Below are 21,465 nucleotides of genomic sequence, written 5' to 3' on the forward strand. Positions count from 1 at the left end.
GCTGGCAAAAACTTTATGTACAGCTGAACATTTCATCATGTCTGCCAAGACATACTCATTTTGGATTAATTTTAAGACAGTTTTTAAAGTGATGATGAAGGATTATGTCGTGCGCTTCAGCAGCATTAAAAAAAATATCTCTTCTTTAAATCTCTCATTCAAATTGTCCCAGTTTGGCAGCTCAGCGGCGTATTTGATTTGTGATTTGGAGGGATTCACTGATAGTGACATTTTCATTTATCTGAGTACATGTAAGCACTGGCACAATCCGTGGGTGGTAGCAGCGCCTTCAATATTAAACAGGGCTACTTGAAGTAATTAATTTGCAAGAACACAGTATAGCCCCAACATATGAGAAGCATCCACCCAGCAATAACCTAGCATCTCTGATTAAATGCTCACAAGCTTTTCATGCTGTAATCTCAGCTGGAGCCTCACAGTTCTGCGTTAACCACTCTCAAAGAGCCAAGTATTTACAACACTTACTCCAGAGTGGTCCTGGGTCTTCCCAGCAAAAGGATGCCAAAATCTGTAGTCAGGGATATGCAAAGGAAGGGTGTAGCTCACGTGCTGCTACTTTTGAGACCCCAGCTCATGAAATCATGCAGTCATTTCCACAATTACCTTAAACCTTTGCCTCCACAGCCCACAGAGCCCTGCTCGTATTGAGCCGTTGTACCCAAAGTCACAGCAGGAAGTACAGCTCTGCTGTCCCAGTCAACCCAAGTTGTAAGAGTTCCTTTTTTGTCTTTGAAATATCATTATGTTCTGATAACAGAACTGTCATCAGCATAATGAACGATGCTGGTGACGTGTGTTGATGTCCCAAGCATAAGGAGGATCGCCCTGGAGCACTCAGGCAGGTCTGGATGCCACAGCAGCCTGATGATGTCCTTCCAAAAAGCTCCTTTCCTGAAAGGCAAAAAACAGGCAGACTCGCTGCTTTCATGATCCTTTCCCTGAACCCATCCACATGCTGCCTGCCCCCAGAGCACTGCTGCTGAATCTGAATGTCATTAACGAGCTGTGCAAAGGGACCATGAAAGAATAGTTCTTGGAGTTACAAGTCAGCCTTCTAACCAAGCCCAAAATAATCACCAGCCCCACCCAGCATAATCCAGACAACCAACCTTGTGACATCCAGAACATCCTTCTCCACAGAATGTAAGTCTCCAGGGACATCTGCACCGTACCAAGAGCTCACGGGCCACCACGCTTTTGCTAGAAGATGTCCAGGAGCTGATGCTTCATCGTCCAGGTGCTCAGGATGCACCGAGCAAATTTGCTGCTAAGAGCTCTTTGGCAGTAAACCCATCTGGCTGCGCCCAGCCAGCTCTTAATGGTCAAGATGGAGCAGCGTGGATGGATCCAGCAGAAGGATCTAGAGGCCATCTCCGGCAGAGCCGAGGAGAACATCGCTCCTGTCGAACCAGCTGACTGCAGCTTGCTAAGGGACTGGATAGATATTTCCCCCCCCCTTTAAATGAAAAATGACATTTGACTGCCAGAAATGTTAAAAATGATTGGGCCTGCGTCATGCTGCTGGAGACAATTTTATGGATTATCTGTTGTGTAGTTAAAGGGAAAAAAGCCCTCTTGGAGCCTTTTGGGTGCAGCTATGTACTTGATACAGAATTTAACCCAATAATATTGGCTGGAGAAACCTCAACGGTAAAAACCTTCACACAGCTTCCAGTAAAAGCAAAAGCTCCCCAGACTGAACAGTTGTACCAAGATTAGTGCCCTGATCCAGATCTCAGCACCCTGATCTGGGTTTGGGAAGGAGGGGGAGAGATCACAGCTACGAACAGGAACATACTGAGTAAACATTTCCTTCCTTTGAATCTGCTAACTCCATTGAGGCTCTTGTGTGTCGCTATCAGACGCCCAGCTGTTACCTTAAACACTGCTAGTTGTGAGTTAGTAGAGTCTAATAATAGATAATAATTATTATAATAATAATCGCCCCAAAACAAATTAACAACAAACCAAACACAAAAGCAGCTGGGACCTTGAATTTTGCAGTATTACAGATACCAGTGGTATAAATTTTTAAAGCTAGCTAGGTAAGGTGGTGAAATCCCTGCGAATGGATGAAGACGGGGAAGGATTTACAGTGGTCAGGCGAATATATAAGTGCAATTGTATAGAAAACTCCTGGTCTTCAAGCACAGCAGCCAGAGTTTTCGCAGACTGAGCCCAATCAATCAGGAGAGAGTCTCAGGATGACTGAATATAAGACAGCATTTGACCTTTAGTTGGCTGAATTAGACAACATACGCAAGAATAAAACCAAGCTGCCCAGTAGAAAAGGTTGTACAAAAAGCTTTAGAGTTTCCAAAGGAGTGAGGGGGTTTGTTTGGTTCTTCCTTTCCTGTTTAACTGGTAGATCAACAATCTAGCAAGCACGTAGGAAATGGTTGGTGTTTTTTTTTTTCCTGCAACTTGCCTAATACTCTTTGGTTTTAGGCTAGTAGGGTCAATAAATTTAATGAAATCTGGAATGCTTTCGGACTGCTTTTGCCCAAGTGAATTATGCCTGACTCATCTGTAGCTTCCCAGCCACCTCGCTTTCACAGCGAGATCAGTTTCTCTCAATTAACTGAGGAAGGACAATTTCTCCCTCACAGTGACACGTACATCAGGTTTCACATGCACAATCTCCATTTCACTCAGAACTTAACACAGCAACTTGTTTTCCTGCCCATTCTCCCGAGAGCTTTCATCCCAGAGGAGATTCATGGAAGGGATGGTTCTCTGTGTGAGGACAGAGCAGACCTTCCTTCTCCTCCCCAACCCTGATGCAATGGATTTCCCTCTCTAGAGCTGCTCCAGGAACCCAAGCGGATGGTGTCACTAGTGATCAGCAGTCCAAGCAACAATATGGGCACGTTAAGGTTAAGATCTTGGTGCATCACCCAACGCAACCCGCAAAATCCAGGGAAACACCGTATGTCTAAAGAGCGTGGCAAGAACAACAGGAAAGAGCAACTGAGGGTGCAGAAACACATCACGTCTGGGCTGAAGGGGACAGTCCCGTCCCTCCTCTGCTCCCCGCCACAACTGCATGTCCCCAGTGCCTCCTCCAGGCTCTACTGATTGCGACAGTGGAAGCTGAGTTGGCAAGAGCCCTCCGTTAGGTGGGATTCAGCATGACATTGCAGCACGACGTGTCCCTTCTTCCACCAAGCACAGATTTAAACAACTGTCTACTTCATAAATAAAATAACGTTCTTTTTATTGCAAGTCACGCAGAATGTTATAAAACCTCGTGCACGTTAGGTCTGATGACACCAACACCCGCTGGCCAAACATCATCGCGTGGCATCTATCACGTAAAACAAATACAACTACAGCCTGTATTTACTGTTTTAATATTTTTTTTTTATTATGCATAATAAATCTTTCACACAATGTAATGAAAAGGATCCCCATAGTGATACTTTACAGATCTGAAGGAAAACAGAGTATTTGTGACCGTGCCAGACTGCAGAGATCAGGACACTGCCAGACCCACATAATGCTCAAACTCTTGGAAGAGCCAACAGGGCTAACGTGGACTTCAGCATAAATCTTGGTCTGGCTCTGCTGTTTCAGCTTTGGATTGTAACTCCAGCTGCTCCAAACCAGCTGGGCCCTGGGAGCACTGCATATTAATTAAATGCACAAGGAAATTATGCGATTGGAACAAACCTGTTCCTTCTGTACTTGGATTCAACGTCATCACAACAAGAGGACAGCAAGAAATAATTTACTGCGCGACTCCTACATTGATTCAGCAGCTGGCTTGACCTATTCTATCAGATTGCTGCTTTATGTACCCTTCTCTTTATAAAAAGCCCTTTCAAAGAAAAATCAGGTTATCCCCAGTTTGACACCCGGCTGAGAAGCATCTGCTCGGGCTGAGCCCTCTTTCGTGAAGTGCTCCACTTCTGCTGCAGGCAGCGGGGTGGAGGGTGCTCACCTCGGGGCAGGTTCAAGTGCTCACGGGCGGTTAAGACAAATGAAAACAGAGCCATCCCAGTAGCTTCAGAATCCACAGTTTAAAAGTGCATCTTCAGACTGACCTTTCCGAAGGCTGGGCAGCCCTGCTGACTCACAAGCACTCTTAAGTCTTTTAAAAAAGACAAAATTACAAATCACTACAATAACCAAGAAGAGTCATTCCCCTTTGACGTTTGCTCAAAGACAAAACAACCCCAAACCATAAATCCAAAACACAGAATAAACTTATGTGCAGCTCAGTCATGGTTCATTCATTTCTCATATTTTCTTAAGAAAAATTGCATCTCCAGTCTTACTATTGCCTTTTCTGAAAAGCTTCTGCGATTTGAAAGTCCTAAATGCTCCTGGGCTGTATATGTTGCTTTGTAGCTATATTTAAATAAATTTGGAAAGCTTTTTTTTTTTTTTTTAAAGCCAGCATTTTCATTTGTGTAGGACTTGAATGTACTTCTGCCTCTAAATAAGAGCAGATAAAAGGAAAGTACAATTCTAGTGCATCCTTCAGGGAAGAAAAAAAACCCTTAAAGCCACTCGAAGGACTGTTTGAAAGCAAATGCACCTGATTCTTCAGGTCAGCAACCAGAACAAGCAGTGAATACAGGGGGTTTCTCTGTATGTTTAGGAACTAATTTCTTGGTATTTATGTTTTGGCATGCAATGGACTGGTGACAGTCCTCCACACAGCATCACGTGGGATTAGAGTGATTGCATGCATGTGCAACAGGCACCGTCAGGAGCCTCCCCAGAGAAGAAATGATCCCCATTCTGAAAAATGAGATTTTCTTTCAAAATCAGGTCGAGCCACTTCTTTTGTTCTTCCAACTGCATGAGCAGGTATATCAGGAAAGGACACTTTAGAACAACAAAAAAGAGAAGTATTCTACATTCAGATAAATTTGTACTTCTGCCATAAAACCTTTAATAGCAAATGGGATTTTCAACACAGAACTTTGCCAAGGATCCCCACAACACTGTCACCATTACACACAGTTTTACAGGTATTGGTCTATTTTACAATCTCAGAACTATTTTCTTTGGAGATTTTTTCTTTTCCTCTATGCGTTCAATTTCCAGGAACAACTTTTGCACAGAAGCACAGTAAAACAAGTCTGTAAGGGACCTGACTCTGAAAGCTGGTGTTTCTAGCCCTCTGGTAGAGCATTTGCCAGTCAAACAAGAACAAAAAAAGACTTGCTACTGAAAATCCTCCCACAAACATTTTGACATCTAAATCAAGTGTTTTGAATCTGCCTGGGAGCTAATCTGACTAATATGCTGCTTGCTAGTTCACTCGGGTGACAGTGTAGACACCAATTTAAGAACTGCAGCCTTGACAGTGCCACCAAATTAAAGGGCTGTGAGTGAAAGCACGGGATTAGGTTAACAAGCAACCCACGTCAGAATCCAACAGACCGTAGAAAGCTTGACCCAGTGAAGCTGCCTTGCTTCAAAGGAACGAAAATACAAATGCTGCTTCCAAATCAAAGTCCGCAATCTCCTTCCTCATTTACCCTGTTAAGTTAAAAGAACAATCAGGTTCGTGGTTGGTAGTAACATCATACCCCATGTGTAAGGCCTCATTTTCATCAAACAAGCTCTAGGTTATAGTACTATAAATACAAGGTTGCCTACAAGCCATCAGTTCCTCACACCACAGTCTGTTGCCACCATGTTGGTGGCCATCTGCTTCCAAAACATGGACACTGGACTGTACACTAGCGGCAAGCTTCATTCTCCGTAAGCTTTGGGGTCAGAGGGTGCACGCTGGAGGGGGTCACGTATTAACACGCGGTGCGGAGTTTTGTTTTCTGTAAGACGGAGTTGAGTTGGCTTGGCTGGGGCATCTCCTTCAGCCAGAGTCCATAGTGAAGAGCTGGATGTCATGTGGGTTCCAATACAGGGCCACGGCAGAGTTGTAGACCAAGGACCAAACGTAGGGGATGAAGAACTCCTCAGGCTGCTCCTCCTCCACGTACTTGAACTTCAGCTCGGGGAACTTCTGCAACAAGAAACCAAAGTCCACTGAGGGAAGGTTTGCATATCTGTTTGCAAACACACAGCCCACGTAAACACTAAGAATGAGGTCTGGTGAGAAAAATGATGGAAGGAACTGAAACATTAGACCCGAAGGAAAATATTTATGGGATAAAGAGATCATTTATAATTTCTTCTTTGAACTGAATGCTAAACATTGGCATATTTATTCAACCCTTTTACCGTTGGTGACACTCAATTTGCCTATTAACAAAGACTAAACATGTGAATCCTTTACAAAACACAAAGGTCTTAAGAAAAACTGCCATTTTTATTAGCCCCACAAAAACCTTCTTCTTGCACACATACAGGCCTGTTTATTGCAGTTTTCCCTAAAAAACTTTTGCTATTAACTGTACTCAGCTCCTCAGCAGGACAATCCATCAGAAAGGCTGTAAGAATAAACACAGCCTGTCCTGTTTTCAGGAACACGGTGTTATGGCAAACTGACTTTTTCCATCTAATTCTCAAAGACTTTATGTATGTAGAAGTTTCCAGGAGAGAAACACTCTTCTTCCAGGAAGCACAGAGGGAAGCATGTCTAGGCTCCACAGGTGCACTCCCGGTACAGGTTCTTCTGTAGTTGTGGGCAGGTCATTTCCTTTGTGCCTTGGCTTTCCCATTGCTGAGGGGCACATTAATGTGGCAGCTAGAGTGTAAAACCCTGCAAGCTCTTCAAGGGCAACACGTCCCCCATCTATCCCACTTCAGCCTCTAAGGCTATAACCACAGGACCTGCGCACATCAACCTTACTGCCCATCCACGCAGATACCTCCCACTCCTGGAAATTACAGGCTAGACAATACTGCTTCCACAAAAGCCCTGTTTTTCAGTACCAGCTTTAAGCAAAGCACTTCCAGAATTAACACAGAACCACAGAATCATCTTGGTTGGAAAAGACCTTGAAGCTCCTCCAGTCCAACCATGAACCTCACACTGACCGTTCCCAACTCCACCAGATCCCTCAGCGCTGGGTCAACCCAACTCTTCAACCCCTCCAGGGATGGGGACTCCCCCCATGCCCCGGGCAGCCCATTCCAACGCCCAACAACCCCTTCTGCAAAGAAATCCTTCCTAAGAGCCAGTCTGACCCTGCCCTGGCGCAGCTTGAGGCCATTCCCTCTTGTCCTGGCGCTGGTTCCTTGGCTCAAGAGACTCATCCCCCCTCTCTGCACCCTCCTTTCAGGGAGTTGCAGAGGGCCATGAGGTCTCCCCTCAGCCTCCTCTTCTCCACACTAAACCCCCCCAGTTCCCTCAGCCGCTCCCCATCAGACCTGTGCTCCAGACCCTGCACCAGCTCCGTTGCCCTTCTCTGGACACGCTCGAGTCATTCAATGGCCTTTTTGGAGTGAGGGGCCCAAAACTGAACACAGTCATCAAGGTGCGGCCTCACCAGTGCCGAGTACAGGGGCAAGATCCCTTCCCCGTCTCTGCTGGCCAACACACATCAGATGTGCCAGCCCATCCTAACTGGATAGACATGCTGCATCCTCAGTTTTCCAATTTTCTCATTTCTTCCCTCCCAAAGCAGCACGTACACGGCAAGCCCACTGCATTTGCTCGCGGTAAGCGTGTGTTTTGAGGGACAGCTAAGCCTACTTTTGCACTGTGCTCTTCAATCATTTTATCTACTTCTAAATGTTGCCTATGTCAAGAGCTTGGCAGAGTCTCAGATAAAAGCCGCATTACAATGATTACTGGGGTAAGATAAAACATGACCCATTTTATTATTTATAAGGCTGTGGCTAAGACTAAGAATAAACTCTGTGGTGTGACATGATCAGAACAAGCACAGCAATGGCTAAGAAGCCTCTTTGCCCATTAATAATGAAGGGATACCCTATCATCTTTCTTGAGCTCACGGTGTCCTGTTTCCTTGCGTTAGGGTACAAGACCCTTCTGGCTGGAACAGTCTCCTTTGAAGGGGCACTTCTTGGACACTTGGCTTTCAGGGTTCTTTATTTAACTTTTACACACCCAGGTTATTTGTATTCTTGGAGTCAGAAAACATGGAAACTATTCTACTCCTTGTGTTGCTGCTGTTACTAGAGCGGTTTGGTGCAAATACTGAGCATACAATTACACCAAGTCACAAAGGTGCCACCTGCATTATGCTTTACGGGGAAGCTGACTCCACAGGTGACAATGTGCCATCTCCTACACATCTCCATGGACAGCTTTTTTGCCTTCATTCAACCACAGCCTTGGGTGACAATGTGCCATCTCCTTCGTTGATGAGGACGCCAGTGTCACTTTCCAGTATGCTCCAACATTCTGGAGCTGCCATGGTTTGGCTGATGTTGGGGTCAGGTCCTTCAGCACAGCTCTACTTAGATGGACGCCAATATTTAGCCTGTGAGGAACCATTCTGGCTATCTGTGTGGCTGTCATTATTGTACTGGATGACTTTGGAAAGTGTTGGGAGCTCATCCCTAGAGCAATCAGGGAGGGAAGGAGGACAGCACTGTTTCCAGCACTACTATCTCTGCTTAAGGAACTGAGGCAGCTAAAAGTTAGGGTTGTTAAAGGCACTTCTGCATCTAACTCCTGTTGAGTTCAAAGCCCAGAACCTCAAAGGTACATCAGCAAGTTTCATTTCCTGTGTCAGACATGCAGTTTGTGGTATAGAAGCTCTCCCATAGCCCCTTTGTGCACCTAAACATTTTCTACCACCCCTCTACAACCTCTTTTCCCCAAGTCTTTTTTGATCAGCCTGTTTAATCTTCCACATCATTTTGTTTCCTCACTCTTGCTCCCATACTCATCCTCATCTCTAACCTCCTGTCTCCTAGCCTACTCCCATTCCCAACTCCCTTCCACTGCACCTCTATGGTCTCTCTTTAGTGTATCTTTCTATTTGTACTTGCTCAAGTTTTATTCTTTTCTCATCAGCCTTGTGAGATCCTCCTTTTCATTAATATCCTCTATCCCTTTCCATCTTGGCTCCAAGTACCCCTCTGCCACCCCATCCCTCCTCTCAGGACACTACAATTCTTTCAGTAGTTTAAGCCTCACTCCAATCAAGCCCTCATGTAGATGTTGATTATTTTAAAAAAAACCCACCACCTGATATTCTACTCTGTTTATCCTCAGTGTAATCTTCCCCACTTCCCTCCTAAATGTTTCCTGACTTGTGGTCAGTGTAGACAGGAACATGTTCAGTTCAGCATTGCATCAGCAGAACGAATGGTTAAACCTCATGATTAAACCAGTGCAACATTTCCTAGCAGAGAAAAGCCCTTTCACAGCTGTCATTCTTCACCCCAGAGGTGGCTAGTACTGCAGCCTGTAGTAGTCCTTCTGAGAGGGAAGGGGGAAAAAGTGATTAAAGATGCTAATTTGAATTAAACACAGGTAACTTTTTTCACCTTCAGGGTCACAGATTATAGCCACTGGTTTTGCAAACACTCATGACAGTAGTCTGGGACCATTCTACAGCTTAACAAACATTTTTAGCTTTAAAACAGTTGGTAAAATTGTGTTAGAAATTCCAATCTGAGATGCTCAGCTCTTACTATCCCATCAATCCCTCATCTGGAAGAACAGCATAAAATAAATCAGATAGCATTCGTATTTTCAGGCTGTAACAGTCATGCATTGATATTAAGCTTTTCTTCAGACTGATCAATGTTGCCATCTATTGTGATCGTACCATAGCAATTTAATAATCAATTTCAGATTAAAGACTATAACTCGCTGCAATCAATTTGGACTCTCTCACACTTAACATACACCTTGAACAGTCTGCAGGTCTATCCTGGAAACGTAGAGAAGGATTATGAGATTTTTTAAGGAGAGATACAGATTGCCATTACATACACACAATTTCAAATACACCTTTATGAAAGGAAGGTAAGTAATGGCAGAAGTGATGGATTTTTGATGGTCCACCTGAACAGTGGACCCAGGATAGCTCAATGCATTTGACTTCCAGCTCTGCAATTCAAACCCAACTTCTCCAGATGACTACAGTGATCCAAGGCTGTGTGGTGGCCATGTTTTCTCATTCATTAAAAATGAGAAATCCTAGAGGCCCAGCACGGAGAGAACTGCACCAGCGTCTATCTGGCAAGATCTACCACCAGGGCAGTCATCCTCTGTTAAGATGAAAAACTACCCATACTGTTTCACTACTAGGGTGTTCACTGAAAACAGAATTTGTTAACATTCAAAATAATCAAATTTAAGTCACCTCAAAAGATTCTCACTTGTCAGACTGACTTTAAAACAATTTATAACAGCAAGGGTTAAACACCACGTAAAAAGCTTGACCAATGCCATAAAGCTTAAGATTTTTGATGGGTTCAAGGAATGTTCAAATTCAGGTCTGTGCTGTTTATCTCCTGCACATACTGCTTCCAAATGAGTGGTCAGGAGCCTTCACCATGGGCTGCAGACAGACAGGAGTTGACACTAAATGAATATTTCAGGAGAGCTGTAAAACAACCAGGTCACAGGAGTCTCAAGGTGCTCCCAGAAAACACCCCAGCCTGCACTGGTGAGGGTTTTATCACGGTTAACAAAACTCCCAAAGTGGCATGTCGAAGCAGCCAAGTAGAAACCCATTTTCTTCTGCTTTGCTGCTGTTGTGACCAACTTAATCCTGGAAAGACATTTGCTCCCCAGCTGGTGACACCCAAATGAACCTGATTTTTAGCACTTTCTGAAAAGTGAGACCACTCTAAGGCATCTTAAATGGTAGTTTTAATAATAGAGGAAAAGTCTTGGCATGGGATAAATCATCTCTTTTTTTCCTTCACAGCCCTATTTGTTCATCTGGGTAGTGTCAAAAGATGTACAAATACTTTGTTACCCGTTCGCTTCACTATTTTGAGTTTTTGAACTCACTGTCCTGACATAAATGGGTTCAGCAGAGCCATTATTTGCATTTCTCTCTAGTCATTAACAGAGGAGAGACGACCCCAGCTAGTGTAAAACAAAGCAACCTCAGACACTGCTTGAAAACTTGAGAGCTGAAGGTAACACACTAGGATTGTAACTGCACCATTTAAATACAGACACCACTTATCAGCTCTAGTGAATCAACCTACCACAGCACCCGATCTTGTTTTCTTCAGCCAGACAAAGCAGAAGTCAGATTTAGTGGTTGGGACGAGGGTATAAACTAGACAGACCAAGAACTTTGCAGACTGTCTGCACTGTCAATCATATGATTCGATGAAAAACCACAGGAAGTCCGATGAACAGATGCAGAACTGAACTGCAATAACTCCCCTACCGCAAAAGTTCAACAACATCGGGGTGTTTTCTTTTTTTCAGTTAACGATTAGGAAGATAGCATCACGGCCAGCCAACAGCACCTGGCACGGCTCCAGGCAACTCAGTGGCATTTGAGCTAGAAGACTTGAGCCAGACATAAACCAAAAAATCCCCTTCCCTTCACAAATGAACCGTCAGAGCTGCTGTTAGGCTGCAGTGTCATGTCAGTGGGTGATCTCCACTCAGATAACACAAGCAAGGTCGGATGAAGCTGCTTTAAGAGCAATGGAGCGAAGCTATGTCCTTGCTTCTTCACTGATCTAGATGTTTCACTGGATGAAAAGCAGCCCTCATCAAAGCAATGGGGCAGTCGCCGTGGAAAAGAAAGAAATCATAAAATTGGATTAACGTAAAACTGGAGAGTCCTCTTTTCCTCGAGTTCTTGGTTAGAAACTTTGGTTTCTGAAACAGCAATCCAACGTGAGTCAGTATTTTCAAAAGCATGTGACTGGTTTGGAAGAAAAGTACCATTTCTAAAGGAGTCTGAACACATCTGAGAGTCAAATTCACATTAACGTTCCATTAGTCTGAAGCTTCAAAGTCTTTCTGAAAATGGAATTTGTGTGCGTTTGAAAAGCTTACCATGAGTCTTGTTTGGTAACCTAATGACATGCTGGCAAATTATGTGTTTCATATTGCTTCAGCTAAAAAAAAAAAAACAGAGCTCAGATTCAGCACCATACCAAGTCTTCATTCTAGGTGCCATAAGGAATATTTACCCCAGCAAGGTTTAATCCTACAACATGCCTTGCACCTAACATACCAACATGTAAGGAGTTTGGGCTGGGGAAGAATATTCACAGTGGTGTGCAAAATCCACAGCACCGCTTTAAAAATCTGGTCCCCCAAATCCTGAGTCAAACTAATGGCTAATCTTGAAAACAACTCAACAGTCACGCCTGGTACACTGTTCATGGTACTGATATTCATGTATGTATGTAAACATTGATGTATTTAATTTTTATATAAATATAAGCATTTAAATGCTTTGACAGAAGACAATTTATGGAAGAAAATTTCTCAGTACTTGTTCTAAGATACTGATAACTTGAATTTTTGCAATTATTTAATTTTCCCAGGGACATAACGCCATTTAATCTTTCTCTGGTTGTTTGCATTTACAGTGTTTCTCTTTGACTTAGTCTATGTGGCTTTGGTGAAATATCTGTTTGGGCTACACCACACCTGCCTGATATCATCTTTGTCTTCTCAGGCTTGAAGCACAGACAGCCCAGCAGAAGATGATGGTGGGGAGATGAAGGAAGCAAACAGGAAATCTGCTAGACTAAGCACGAGCTGCACATCTTGTTCAAAGATCTGTGTAAGGAATAGGTACAAATTTAAAGACGGAGAAGAAAACAGTGGCTTGGAGTGTGTCAGGTGGTTTTGAAAAAGAAATAGAAAACCCAAGATGATAAGAAGAGGTTTGAAACAATCTATGCATGGGCTAAATATCCGCAGTTTAAGCAATCACATGAGCTGTAGTAGAAAATAACATTTTTCCTAGGGAATAAAATTCAGTAAGTAAGCCATACTCATCTAATGAGATACAATCTTCCTGGTCCAGAGGGGCAGGGAAGTTTATCTATAGAGACACAACTGTTTTAGCAAGTTAGGATCATTGACATGCAATTTCCGTTTTCAGATCATTCATAGCAAAGGTGTGCACAACTGCAGTTGCAGGAAAATAAATGCTCAGGGAGTGAATAGTGAATCTGCACTGTAGGATGTGAACTACCACCAGAGAAGCAGACGTACCTCTAGTGAGAGTTCAGCAATTATAGTTTTTTTTAATAGAGCGCTGGGAAGTCAGGTCAGTTTTGGAAAAAATTAGCCAAGCAGCTGTGCCTGGATGTTTATTGGTAAAGACACAGTGATTTAAAGAAGTGAAATACTGGCAGTAACCTTGCCAGGGAGCAAAGCTTTGTGGAATACCACATTGCTAAAAAGAAAAAAGATTGCATTTCTTTCTAGGATAGGTTGGCAAACACTGACAGCTTTAAAGTCCTTCTAGAGAGTCAGGGATGCACATATATACACACATGTTTCTTTTCCTTACAGCTAGGAAATATTGCTGGTAAATATCAATAGCTCCAAATCATGCCACAGAAATTATTTTTGTCTTCATACCGAGTCATTAATCTATACAAATTCCAAAAGCACCATATAAAAGTGTAAATTTGAGCTTAGGATGAGGCAAGGTACCCACTTCAAGATGTCCTGGGTCCACCTCAGAAACATCTGACTCTGGGCTACTTCCAGATGGGACAGTAAGTAAACTGGACCACTGGTGAGCAGTTTCTTCAGCAAACTGGGCTGAAAATGTGCCACCTGAAGTGCTGATCCAGAGAAAATCCCTTAAACTATTAGTCTGAGAAAAGAGGGAGATCCCTGCTCAGCTTTGGGATACTGTGTCTACCTGGAGAAATTTCAGAATGAGAAGAAGAGATTAAGAAGAAGATGAAAGACTAAAGCAGGACTCACATATATATCATTAACCTCTACATAATATTGTATGTGTTATACATATATAGTCACAATTCAAGGATTCACAGTTATAATTACAATTTGCTTGCCATGTCACGATTGTTCTGTATATCGTGTTGTCTAGATTGATACACATCTTTTCAGAACATTTCCAAGATGACAGCTCAACAGCTAGGAGCCAGACAGAGCTGTGACTTGCTGCCAGACCACAGAGAGACCGGGAACTGCAACAGGAACTTTACAGGGATGTTTGCAACACTGCAGAAAAGACAATATATGCTGGCTTTGCCGAATAATAATAAAAAAAAGGACTAAAGACTGATATATGTAATTATACTTTAAGACTGAGTATGAAGGCATGGTGTGTAGATGAGGTACCATCAACAAAAAATCAGAACTTTCATACACTTCAGGGCTTAACCTGAAACAACAAATCTTTGAAAATACAGAGGCCTTTTAGAAGAAAGGCATGGAATCTGAGCAAAAAATTAACAACCTCAAAATGACAACAGGTGAAAATGAGGAATCATTTTAAAATGCAAATAAAACTAACCATGAAAAGATTTAAACCTGTGGAACAGAGAAAGCTACCAGCCCAACTCACAAAAATGGTTCTAGTGCCTGACCTCGCCAGAGCATTTGTGATCCTGTTATGTACACACACTGACTACTCAGACAAATACGTAAAATCCTTTGTGTGCTTTTGAATTTAGGGAATTAAAATCTGAAAACCAGAATAATCCCTGGAGCCATTTCTCAGTAGCATTAAAGGGCACCGCTGCACAAATGGGGATGAACCTATCAACTCAGAAAACTTTTATTGATATGAAGTGGATGTCTTCCTACCACGGGATTTGCAGAAAATGCACATTTCATAACAGCAGACCCTATTTTTACCAGTGCTAAGGAAGATGCAAATGAGTTTTAAGCCCTCGCTTCCTGCATTTCAGCTCACAGCCCATCCTTCTCTAGAACAATGTGCAAAGCTTTACACAGCACTGAAAACCAGCATGTTTGCAGCAAACACTTTTGTCAAAACTGGAATGCATTTAGAAATCACTCGTTCACTGCCAACTTTATATAGAAGATTTATATAGTTGCTAAGGAAAGGTTACAAGATTAGGAGCAGATTTTGGATGCTTTACTCTGCTACAACTCACAATTAAGTCAATGATGCTTTAGCAGTACCTCAAAGAAGGTCTTGGACATCCAGGAATATCCTAAGTCTCAGAATTAAACCCTGAAACCTTATAAAGACTTCCCAAAACCCAAAATACCATTCTTCCCCCAAACAAAACAGATTCAAGGCTGGATTTTTTCCTTCCAGAATTTTATGAATGAGACAGTTGAAAATCTGCCACTTTTCAAGTATGCAAAATGTAAACTTTAAACAAAGAAATTGGCTTTAATAACTCAGTTGGGAACCTCTCACTTACTTTTACATATTGTGTAAATCAAGAGAGGGGGAGAAATCAACTCTTTGAAGGTCTCAAATTGGGCAAAAACTTAAGTTGTCCTACATCCATACATGCACTGTTTGGATCACTCTGCCAAAGACAGAAAAAATATATTTTAAGCTTAGCAAGCAAGTGATGGCAGGGGAAGATCAGTTATGTAGTCAATGAGCAGATCTGTGAGAAGCTGAGATGCTTGGTCCTTCCAGTGAAAGCTCACGGTGCCTTCAGAACCCCAGCATCACCTGGTCAGTGGGCAAACCCTTATATAAAACAAAAAGGGCTTTTTATGGTTCAGGACTTGGCAAAGATCAAACTAATTCCTCCCATACAATCTGATTATTTGCAACAGTGCAGAGGAACTCAAAGGAGGGTAAAGCAGGGGTGAAAAAGGCAAAGTCTCCTCTTGGAGATACTGTACAAGAGAAGACTGCTAGCTGAAGACAGCAGAGGAGAATTAACTCGTGTATCTGGGCTACAAAGTCTGCTCCAGCTTCCGGGTAAAAATTAAAGAAGTGTTCCCTTCATCAACCTGTTTTTAAAACAAAAGCAATACCACAAATGCCCACAATATTCCTGTTGTCATGTCAGAGTCAACTATCTGCTAATTATGTTTTGAAAAGTGAGTTCCATGCTTTTAGTCTAGTTCATACAATTTATTAAACTCCAACAGTAAAGAAAAACTCACCTGAAAAGTTTTAAAAGGGCTTATGAAATGTACGAACAATGGAAGGTTGGGAGAAAATAATACTGCTACATAATGAATGTATACTAATACGTAGTATAATAATATACTCAAAGACATGGAGAATCTACTCTACACAAGTCTTAGAGCCAACTATATATTTTAAATTTCTAGCAGCAAGTGCTACTGTTTAAGTCACAGCAGCTGTTTTGATTTTGATAGCAGACTAGTCTAAAATACAAGGAATGTTGTTTATCGTGGAAATGCTTTGTGCTTCAGATAACATCACCGAAGATTGCTCCACCTAGGCTAACGCACCATCCCATCATCCTAAAACAAACCCCAGACAAACCTCTCACTGCTGCCCGACCTCTTCTACTCCTACCAAAACCCAGCAGTTGTGCAAATACAACTCTTGCCATGGCGTGTGCCATGCAAGCAGCAACGCAGAATGAGCACAGGGTGATTGTTATGAGTGTGGCAATGAAGGAAACCATTAAAACTCAAGAACATGACCCACATTTTTGTGTTTGGTAAGGCACTGCAGCACTCTGCCTTGCTGCAAGAGGGACTCGTCTCAGGAGCCCTGTCTGGATGACATACAAACTCTGGCCCAACTTTCTAATGTGTAAATATTACCATTTTCTCCATTTTTCATAGGAATTGTCATAGCCAGGGTTAGCTTTTTTGTCCCTCACCCTGGGAAAAAGACCTGGAGATTTCACCATATGCCTTTCCAGACTCAGTCCCACCTTGTGTTTGCTGATGGAGCTGGTGACCACCGATGAAGTCTCTAGCGCTGATCTCCCTGCTCTTCAGGATCCAAGATGGGAAGGGACTGAACTATGCCGACAGCATAAACCACACTAATTTCACAGTTCAAAGATTCTTCCTTTTGGAAACTACCTATACGAGTCCTCTCTTCTGTCATAATACTGTTCTGGGATTATTCAGTTAAAGCACAGAGGCAGAGGATCGAGAGGTCAAAATGCTCTTTTTACCCACCTGTTTCACCCCAAATTCAGTTACTACAATGTCACAGTTGTTTGTTTCCTCATTTAGTTATGTAGAACATATTCCCCCACACAAAAGGTGGCAGGAGAAGAGCAGAGTGATTCAATTTGCATATTTTTCCAGTGATGAGATCCCAGACATGCTTTCACTGGAAATTGGTGCAATGCTGCAGCAGCATCCAAAACATCTCACCAAGCCAAAAAGAACATTCCTTTGGACAACTGGGACCAAGCTCCTCTCCGTTATCACTGTACAGGGGTCCAAAACACCACCTAGACTTTGGCTTTGTGCATCAACCCGGGAAATGAGACCTCTCTCCCCACTGAGTTTAACACCTCCGATTTGCCTCGCGGAGGCTGACATTTACAACACATTTCCTCACATGGAGGGCTCCTCGCGGCTCATTTTACGAGGTTTGACTTTTACATAACAGCAGCCACAAAGACGAAGCCCGAGCCGACATCCTCCTCCGGTCCCTCCCACCCAGCACGGCGGCGGGCGGCAGGCCAAGCCCAAACATCCTTCCCCTCTCCGAGCGCTCGTGGAGGAAGACCTCCTTTTGATTTTGTACTTTTTAATCTGAGAGCGCCAGGCCTGTAAATATTACAAAAAATGATAACAATGACTTAAGAACAGAGACAGACTCGCTGTCACCAACTGTTAACTCTCAGATCAGGGCAGCCTAGGAAGTGGACCCTTATCTGCCTGAGGTTCAGGACATGCTGACTAACACCCCTATTGAGTCCACAGACCTTTGCCTCCCTAATCTCCCCAAACTGGAAAATGTACACCCCGACGGACATACTCCTTTCTTAAGTATTTCAAGCCTCAGCAAACAGACAAATTGTGCCGTGAGATGAGCAGCGCTGCCCCGCTATGTGCGGGAAATCTAATTTATTTGTCTTGAGGAGCAAAACGTGAAATGACAGTAAAACCTCTCCAGCCGTAGCACGTGGTGCCAGACTGCAGCCTTATCTCTGCTGGGACTGTGAGTTGAGGAATTGGTGCCAAATGTGGACGTTTCACTCTTTATTTTGCGAATGTGGACTTCACAGCTCTTTTTTTTTTTTTTTTCTTTTTTCTATTTGCCCTAATGCTGGGAGTCCTGTGAAGACAGACCCAAGCCAGAGGGATTTAAGTTGACCTCAACATATAAGCAGGGTGCCTTTTCTTAAATGGATTTTTAGGTTGTTCATTGTATTCTATATTCTAGTTATGAAGGACATGAAGGTTATGACTGAATGTTCAAATTAGCTAATGGAAACAAGCCCTTATCAATGATAGAGGCAAGTAGTGTATAGGAAGGAGAAAAGGGTAGCTACTAATTAGTAGGACAAGGATTTCTTCAAGGTGGAGGACATCTTTACAAGTCTTGAAGCTGGGCACCTGCAACTCCTTGATTGGCTAAGTATGGGGAGTCTGGAGCTGACTGCATCCAAAGTGATCTGTGTGCTTGGTGTCCTCCTGAAGCCATCAGTTTAAAAAGTAGCACTCTCCTATAGTGAAACTGATTTTTTTTTTCCTAATGCAAACAATCACCTCAATCTGAAAAAGAGCCTCATGTGAGCTGCTCGTTCAATAATGCATGAAAATTACTTGTGTCTTCTGTTTTACTATGCTTCAGAGGCAGTACTTCCAGATTTGTTTTCATTCACTGACCATAACTGCATTAAGACCTCCTATTCTGCTAAAGACTGTCCTTAGGACATGAATCAAGCAGTTCTACAGAACTCCCCACCTCAGGCTGGGGAATTTCAAAAGTCATTTATTCATAAATGCTATTATGTCCCTTTGTTATCAAACATATCTGCCCCCTTCCTCCCTGTGCATTCAGGTCAAGACTGTTTACCCTGGTGACAACAATCAGTCTTTGCTGGTCTTAGCACAGGAGGACGGAGCTTGGCAAAACCTGATGGGACAGATAAGCACGAGGAATTCAAATAAAGTTTTGCTGCCTGACTCTAAGCTCAGAGCTACAGGCACCACTTGATTCTCACGGGTCTCACATTCAGGACAACACATAAATTTAAGGGCTGTGCTCCTCTCCCGCTCCACTCCGTAGATACAAAATTTCCTACTCTATTTTGGAGCTGCCAGTTGCTCACACTATCTAGCAGACCTTTCTTCAGTGAGCTATCTGATATAACCCTCTGGTTTCCTATCTGTAAAAAACAACCCTTGCTGAGGTTTTTGATAGCTAACATGCTGAAGCAAAGGAAGGGAAATCTTCCTGCTGGAGCTTCAGGATGCTGCTGCCGCATTATCAAGCCGGGAAATTCTCACCCCTCTGCTCTACTGTCGGTCCTCAAGCCCAACTCAGCTCATGAGCCACAGGTTGATTGCTCTCCCCACAGTTTAAACATCTTTTGTGACCAAGAACTAGTACAGATTAGCTAGCTGGTATGTGAGAAGTAAATGCAATGTATGTCCTGCAGGACTGCCCGTCCTTCCTCATCTCCCGTGCTCTTGGAGAGCCCATGGTGGCTGGAAACACTTAGCACCTACCTGGAGTTCTAGTATGGTCATCAAGTGCAAGGAGAAAAGCTGGGCTGAAGAGAGTTTAGTAGGGTTTGTTAGGGTAAGGAGTCAACATGAGAGCATGGTCAAGAAAAAATCACTCGTTTGCAAGCTCAACAGATTGTGGGTTGAGCCTTAGGAACCATAAACCCAGCCTAAACCCACATGGATTCAAGATTCAATGCAATCTTCTGATACTACATAACAAATACAGCTACAAGAAAGGCATGGTGACCTAAACCAGCTGCCCTCTTAACTCCTAACAGCAGAGATCTCAGCAGCAATGCTGATATACGTGAGAAATCCCCTGCTTGGCCAGGAAAAAGCCATCTACATCACTAATCATCCTAAGCAGGAACAAACAGCCTGTAAATCAACTGGAGAGAAGCATTGTAACTTGTACCAAAGGTTGTGACAAAATTAAACTCAGTATGGGAATGCAGTCAAGGCAGCCATCAGCTGACAAAGTACATTTCTTCCTCATTCTCACTTCTTGGTGTAGTTGCTGTAAACAATCAAGACATTTCTCTGATTTATGCATTTAATTAAAAGATATCTATAACATTCATGCTGTTTACATTTAACCCAACACTGCAATGAAAGCTGTAATTTTGTCTGGGATTTATATTCTGTACTCAAATTTATTTTAATTCCTTGATTTAAACATACACACAGAAGTGAAAATGTGTCAAATCATGAAAATGGAAAAGATTATACTCCATTATCTAGTTCATCTGTCAACCAGGGCAGAAATCTTCTGAGGACTGTTTTTCCCAATCTGCCACATGTTATGGAAACTTAAAAGACTAACTCAGAAAAGACAGCTAAACCTTAAAAGTGGAAGAGCAATTGGACTGATATAATTGGAAGTTGGTTACATGATTTTTTTCTCCTCTGTCTTGTATTCAGTTGTTCGTAACTCAACGAATCTTGCATCTTCTAGGATAAAACTGTTGGCCTCTGCCACATTGTTTTATTTTTTTTTTAAAAAGAGATTAACCATTTTTTTCCCCCTTTAAACAGAACGAGAAAAAGTGTAGGGTTTTTTAATCAAAGAAAGTAGTAAATGCAACTTTTCTTCCTTTTCAGCTGCCCTGCCTATACTGAAGGTTCACAGTAGAAAATGAACACATGGATTGGAAAGAGCTCTCAACCGAGGAGAAAAAAAAAAGTCAGAGCATTTCAGCGTAATTTTACTTTGCTTTGACCAAAGTTGCAAGATATTTGGAAACAACACGTCATGCACATGCAGTGCATTTGGCACTGGACTTTTCATTAGACTCGCAACATATGCAACTAAGTAAGGGAAAGCTGCACAACACATGCGAAGCAGATTTAGTCACAGCAAAAACTGTAATAAAAGTATAGGGTGGCTTTCTAGGGTATGGAGGAGGGAAACTTGGGAAATGTTATTTAGCTTGAGCAAATGTATAGCTCCTAAGTTAACAGGGGACGGGCTCTGGCTGGGAGCCCTCTTGTAAGATGTACTGGATGGGGAGTTATGGGCTGCTCATGAGTGCTGGGATCCTGCCAAGCTGCTATGATGCCAGCAAAGCTCTGCAGCTCCAGGCAGGGAAGCTCGTCTGTGCTCTCTTTCAAAAAATGGGATCATCCTTGAAGGTTAAGAGAGTTCAAATGATGTGGCAGGCGAGCGGTTAGCAGAATGGAAGTAGCTTTGAGAAACGTACACGTGCAAAATGTTGTTTACCAGTGTCAGAGATCTGTTACTACGGGGAGCGACTTGGAAAGTCTCGCACTCTGCTTTCCCATCCTCTCATTTCTCCAGTGCTTGTTTTCTGCCTTACTTACATTTTCTATCTTTCTTGCAGTAGCTTCCTTAAACCAATGAAATCAAGTGATTTAATGTAGCTGGCGACAAACAACCAGGTACAAAAAGACTGTTTCGTATTAGAATCTGTGTAAAATTTAAATTCTTCTGCTTGAAGTCTCTACATATGACCTTACTTCCTATAGAGTAAGTGAATACC

General features: G+C 42.8%; 1 protein-coding gene across 3 annotated transcripts in view; it reads right to left on the reverse strand.

Annotated features, from left to right (window-relative positions):
• Nucleotides 1-3,362: 3,362 nt before the first annotated feature.
• DYM (dymeclin) overlaps nucleotides 3,363-21,465 on the reverse strand; it is a 226,699-nt gene continuing 208,596 nt past the window's right edge. For all 3 annotated transcript variants that reach the window (XM_074855441.1, XM_074855439.1, XM_074855442.1), the window contains one exon: nucleotides 3,363-6,004. In XM_074855441.1, coding sequence (XP_074711542.1) covers nucleotides 5,855-6,004 — 150 coding nt within the window. In that variant the 3' untranslated portion in view covers nucleotides 3,363-5,854. The remainder of the gene's footprint in view (nucleotides 6,005-21,465) is intronic.

This window comes from Strix uralensis, chromosome Z (assembly GCF_047716275.1).
Source record: "Strix uralensis isolate ZFMK-TIS-50842 chromosome Z, bStrUra1, whole genome shotgun sequence".
In the NCBI taxonomy this organism is placed as follows: domain Eukaryota; kingdom Metazoa; phylum Chordata; class Aves; order Strigiformes; family Strigidae; genus Strix; species Strix uralensis.